The 6,000-nt window shown below is 44.0% G+C and overlaps 1 protein-coding gene across 2 annotated transcripts in view; it reads left to right on the top strand.

Moving 5' to 3' along the window:
* Positions 1-5,348, top strand: part of COL5A1 (collagen type V alpha 1 chain) — a 150,119-nt gene extending 144,771 nt beyond the window's left edge. For both annotated transcript variants that reach the window (XM_074556412.1, XM_074556413.1), the window contains exon 66: positions 2,583-5,348. In XM_074556412.1, coding sequence (XP_074412513.1) covers positions 2,583-2,729 — 147 coding nt within the window. In that variant the 3' untranslated portion in view covers positions 2,730-5,348. The remainder of the gene's footprint in view (positions 1-2,582) is intronic.
* Positions 5,349-6,000: the final 652 nt, after the last annotated feature.

The following is a 6,000-nucleotide window of genomic DNA, read 5'->3' on the forward strand; positions in this document are numbered from 1 at the left end:
TTAAAATTGGGGTTTGGAATTTGCAGGGTTTGATAGGGATCTTTGTAACTGCTTTCAGGAATCCTGAAAATTTGGGTTGGGAATTCACAGGGTTTGATAAAGATCTTTGTAATTCATCCAGAAAATCTGAAAATTGGAGCTGAGAATTGGCAGGGTTTGATAAGGATCTTTTCTTTCAGGAATTCTGAAAATTGGGGTTGGAAATTGGTTTGGAAATTTTCAGTGTTTGATAAGAATCTTTGTAACTGCTTTCAGGAATTCTGGGAGGCAAAGCAGGAAGGGTTTGGTTGGAATTCTTGTTTTTGCAGCGCCAGGAGGGCTCTGGGCTGTGCTGCTCATGGGGTGCACAAGCACAGCCACCATTTCCAAAGGTGTCTCACGCCCTCCCTTTCCTTCTAACTCTTCTTGGATGCTTGATTTGGGTTTAAACTCTGAAAATTATGCCCTCAGGAGATAAAAATTTGGCAAAGCAGGTGTTGCATGCATTTATTTTGAGCCCCAGCTTGCTGGTGTAAAAACATGAATAATTCCCACCCTCTGGAACTGCAGCACTTGGAGCCCACGGGACAGAAAGATTGAGATGTTTGACAGAAAAAGCTCCTCGTGTAATTTGAGATTGAAACGCTTCTGTTCTGGCACAAACAGATTTTTTTTTTACTGATGGAGCAATGAGGAAAATCAGATTAGAACTTTTAACACATTCCTGGAGAGGGAAAGGGCATCCAGCCTCCTTCTGGAAACACTCAGGAGAAGTTTGTCCTCAAGTTTTTTTGTGTCTCCTGCTGACATAACATCCTTGGGAGAAAAGGGCCTTCTCTCCCTTCCCATTCTGAATCTCAGGCTTGCTAGAGGAGCACATATTTCACATTTTAAAGGGGGTGAGCCTCCTGAAAACCTCCACATTTTGGACAGATAAATTGGATTAATCTTTTACCCTGGCAGATCGTGCTGCCCAAAGCACAGGCAGGATATTTGAGATTTATCTATTTACTTAAAAGGAGTTTGGGGTTTACAATTGATTTTCTACATTAAAGATGATTTTAATCTGACTCTTAGACCCATAAAAGGCTGTTAGGAGTTTAGAGAACTCCACCAGGGGTTTAGAGGTGCTTTTATGTCTTTTTTGGGAGCGAGTGCTACAACCCATCCAATTGCTGGGCTCAGCTGTGCTGGGTTAATGGTTGGACTCGATCCTAAAGGTCTTTTCCATCATAAATGATTCCAGGATTGAGCCCTACCCTGTGGAGATGAGGTTGGGCTGCCCCACATGGGGTTGCCACAGAGGTCCTGTGTCGGATCTCAGGATCTCAGTCCTGAGGTGCCGAGCCACCGAGACCACCTTGGGGGGCCCGGGAGTCCTGGAATGTTCCAGAAGTGTCTGGTGGCTGGACTTTGATCCTACACAGGAGACGACACCTGTATGAGGACAGGAGGGTTTCACCGGGGTGAATGGTGAAGGGATTGGTTAATTAGAGGGTGAGACACAGGGTTTAGGATTTCTGTACAGGGGGGTTTAGAGGAGTAAGATGGAGGAATTGGGGCGTGTCCTGTCCTTCTTCTTCTTCTTCTTCTCCTCCATCTTCTTTGGTGATGGTGGCACCTTTGGATTGGTTATTACTGAGAGTGCACCGAGTAATAAGAATAAATGGTATTGGGGAAAAATGATAAATATTGTACACGTAACAATGGGTATAAAGATACGTGGCTGCCCCGGAGGGCAGACTGTGTGCTCATGGCTGGCTGCTGAGCAGATCTCTGTTTGGCTGAAAGAAAATCTTTTAGATAAACAATTAATAAACATAAAAACCGAAAGAAGAACTGAAGCCTCTTCTCGTCCTTCGATACGCGGGCTGCCCCAAGGCCACTCCGGGCCTTTCCAGGCCCCTCAAACAGCCGAGATAACCGGACAGTCCTGCTGTGGTGGGGAGGCTGCTGAGGCCAGGGCTGATGTTCTTCTCAAAATGAATATGTTTTTCCTGAACTTCCAGCCCTTGCTCATAGCTGTGCTCCAGCCTGTTCTCCCGAGCCACACAAATCACAGGGAAAGGTAGAACCCAAAGCTGCTCCATAAATTCTCTTGTTTGTGCAGCTTTGTATGCCCTCGGGGGGTACTTCTGCTCCTCTAATAATTATTTATATTTTGGAAACAACTCCGTGGCCGCCAGGCATGATAAAAAGACAGCAACACCTTGTGAGTTCTATCAAACTTTAAATGTGATCTTTTCACTAATATATTCAAATTAAATTGCTACCATTTGCCCAACAAGCCAGGTGTGTCCTGGGGGAGAGAAAACAACTTTTCCACAGCCCCAACTTTTCCAGGCTCCCTTTCCAGCCTGGAAATGTGCTGGAGCAGAGCTAGAATGTCGTGATCTGCTTCTGCTCCAAGCTCTGGGCATCTCCCAAGGGTTTTTCAGTGTGTTAAAAATGCAAATAAATTTATTTGGGTGGTGGTGACTCCGATGTGGGTCCAAAAATTCCCAGCAAAAATCACCCCCACATTCCCAGCAGAGCGGTGATTATTCAGTTGTGCTGATGTTGGCTTGGAGGCATCCTCAGAGCTCCTCTTTCCCTCATTCCAGGCAAGGAAGGGCTACCAGAAAACCATCCTGGAGATCAACACGCCCAAAGTGGAGCAGGTGCCCATAGTCGACATCATGTTCAATGACTTCGGAGAAGCGGCACAGAAATTTGGATTCGAGGTGGGACCAGCTTGCTTCCTGGGCTAAAAGAGCCACCTGAACCTAGTCTCCAAATGAGCAACCTCGTAACCTCATTGCGCCATTTAATTAAAAACAAAAAAAGAGAAAAAAGGAAAAAAAACGGAGAAAAAAAAAGAATTCCTCGTCACGTGCACGGTCTGAAACTGGACAGCGATGGGTTATTATTTTTTTTTCCCCTCCTCCTCCTCCTCCCCGCCTATTTTGTTGTGTCCCTGGTTCTGCCCCAGCCCCTCTGTGCCCCCCTCAGCCATTCCCAGGATGGATATGGAATCTCATGACCAACAGCCACACACGGAGACCTGGCCCTGTCCCTGCTGCTGCCACCGAGCTGAGCCCACCTCCAGCAAACTCCTCCTGCCTCCTCCTCTTCCTCCTCTTCTCACCAGGAAGCGTTTGTTTGCTCCTAAGGAAAAAAAAAAAATGGAAAAAACTTGAAATTCCTCGTGTCCAGCTCAATGTTGAAGTCCTGGCAGTCCTGGATCTGAAGCTCCTCAGAGGGGTTTTGTTGCCTTCCACGAGGTTTGGATCAGCTCCAGCATGGCCAATTCCAGAATTTTCCATGTTTCCTCCGCTGAGTTTGCCTCATTCCGCGTTTTCCAAAGTGCTGACTCAAGGTCACACTGGGCATCTCTTTGCCTTGTCTTAAAGGTGCTTCTATTTTTGTATGTTTGTGAGTAAATATTTGTGTCGTATTTTATTTGAAATGTTGGAATGTCTCCGCCTTCAAACCATGCGTGTGACCTTGTCTGTATTGAAGCCACCCCATCCCAGCCAAGCTTCCAGCTGGGAATGAAGACAGCAGCTCCTGTCCCCACTTGTGCCTCTTCCCAGCCCCAAACTGGGATCTGGAGCCTTGGAATTTCCCCCAGGATCAGGTGCAAACCAGCCCCCTGAGCCACAGATGCCTTTTGGAATGATTCCTTTCCAAATGAGGAAATTAAAGCCACTTTTTAAACAAAATTCCCAACAAATCCCCTAATCTAAAAGCAGGATCTGCATTGAGTCTCTGCCTTTTCATCCACCTGCTTAACACCCATATTTTAAATTAATTCTTCTTTTTTTCTTTCAGCATTCCTTTAAAATGATAAGAATTAAACCTGAATCCATTCCCAGTGGCAGATCCCAGTGGCAGGGGAAATCCATTTGTCCTCTCTGAATATCAAGAATAAAATAAAAAAACCTTAAAAAAAAAAAGAAGAAAAAAAAAGGTGCTTTTTATAGTTATTTTTACATATCTCTGTGGTGCTATCTGATAACTTTAACACAACACTGGGGATACCCTGCCACTGGCCAATCTCCCACTTGGCTTTTTAGGCACTTTCAGGCAGATTTTGGCTGCTGATAAATGCATGGCACCTTCTTATCTCTTCTGGCCAAATCCTGCTCCTCTCCTTCCTTGGATAGGCCCATGTAGAAAAACACATTAAATGTCTACAATTTTTATTATTATTATTATTATTATTTGGTTTTCCCAAGGATATCCACGTCTTTTCCCGGTTGGAAGCAGAGCAGATTGTCCTCAGTGGCTGAACGTTTGTGGTGCTAATTTATGGAGATGTTGGGTGTCCTGAAGCCGTGGGGGTGCTGCCCGCCCAGCAATCCGGGGAATTTGCAATTTTTCCTGCTCTTCCCACTCTTTCTTATTCCTTCCACGGCTCCCAACGTGCTGACACCCCTCTTCTTTTCCCATTTATTTTCCCTTCCTTGCCCATTTTCCTTCTTCAGGTCTCTCAGCTGGAAAATAACCGTTGCAAGGTGGGGGTTTTATAAATTATTATTATTATTATTATTATTATTATCCTTCAGCCCGGAGCGTTCAGCTCAAGGGGGATTTTTCACCAGCAAGGAAAAGACATCACATTTACTGTGAAAAAAGCCTTTATATGATGTCTTTTCCCCCCTCCTGCCCAAATTGAGAGCAGCAGCATCCGAGGGAGGGAGCGGCGATGCCAGAGGTGCTTTTGGGGCCTGGAGGAGCCGTGTCCATCCCTCTCCCTTCTTCTCCTGTGCTCTCTCTCCCTCTTTAAAAATTTAAAAAATTTTTAAATTGTGGGGATTTAAAAAAAAAACCCAAAAGGTGCTACCCTAAAAACTGCAGACTCCGGGCAGCAGAGCAGTGAAAAGGAATTTAGGATAATAAATAAGGAATTCAGCTTCTCAGTCACCTTGGCAACAGCGGGAAGGGCAGGAAAGGTTGCACATCCCAGCAAAGCCATATCCTGATATTTCTGATATTTTGATATTTGTCCACACCTGTGTGTGTGTGTCTGCCCAGGTCATGGGATTCTGTTCTCAATTTTCTCAATTTTCTCATCAAGGGAGCTTTTTTTCTTTTTTTTCTTTTTTTTTTCCCTTTTGGTTTCTCTGCTTGAAGAAGAAGAAAAAAAAAGAAAAAAGAATAAAAATTTCCTCTGTTGAATTCCACAGTGTTGTAATTGTACTGAGCTCCCAACTGTTCCAATCCCCCCCAGACCACTTAGCTACGGTATATTGCAATAAAATTACTACTTGTATTTGCAGACCTTCTTTTTGTGTAATTTTATTTCCCTCCTCCCCTTAATATATATTGACTTGAACAAATGTTGATAAGAAAAATAAAACCTATGGAAAAAAAAAAAACCCAAACTTCTAGTACATAAGGCCCTTTTTAAAATATAGTGTCAAATGCCGTATTGTACATTTCTTCAAAGTCCAATAAACATGTCATAAAATTTAAGTGTAATGCCCATAAGAGCTATTTTTAAATATTTTAAACCTGTGTAATAAAGGAATAAATGTAATAGATTTTTTTTTTCCAATAAATCAAGTTTACTGTTTCCACCTAAACCCCCGTGATGTTGAATCTCTTCTTGGAGTTGATTGCAGCGGGATTTCCCCAGGACCCCCCTGCCCCCGTGGAGCCTGGAAAGTTCAGCAGAGCTGCAGTGCAAGTGCTTAAAGGTAAAGAAATGCTGTAAAATACAACCCAAACCCACCATGGGGAGGAATTCCAGGCCTGGAATATTTTCTTTGTTGTATGTTTGGTTTTTTTCCTTCTTAGTGAGAAGTTCCAGTGCAAAAATCCAATGTGGTTTTGGTTGGACGTGGAGGAGAAGATTGTGTGGCCACCAGCTCTTCACCTTCTTCACAGCAGCAGAAACTTCACCAGAGGAGTTTTTCTCTTATTGATCTTCTCATACCAAGACAAATTCAGGAATAAAAGAATATTCCAGCTTCTTGGTGAGCTCCTTAACCCCCAATTTCCCGTTCTTGGCCCCAGGGCTCTGCTGTGTGGAAG

Source organism: Zonotrichia albicollis, chromosome 21, assembly GCF_047830755.1.
Source record: "Zonotrichia albicollis isolate bZonAlb1 chromosome 21, bZonAlb1.hap1, whole genome shotgun sequence".
NCBI classification, from domain to species: Eukaryota; Metazoa; Chordata; class Aves; order Passeriformes; family Passerellidae; genus Zonotrichia; species Zonotrichia albicollis.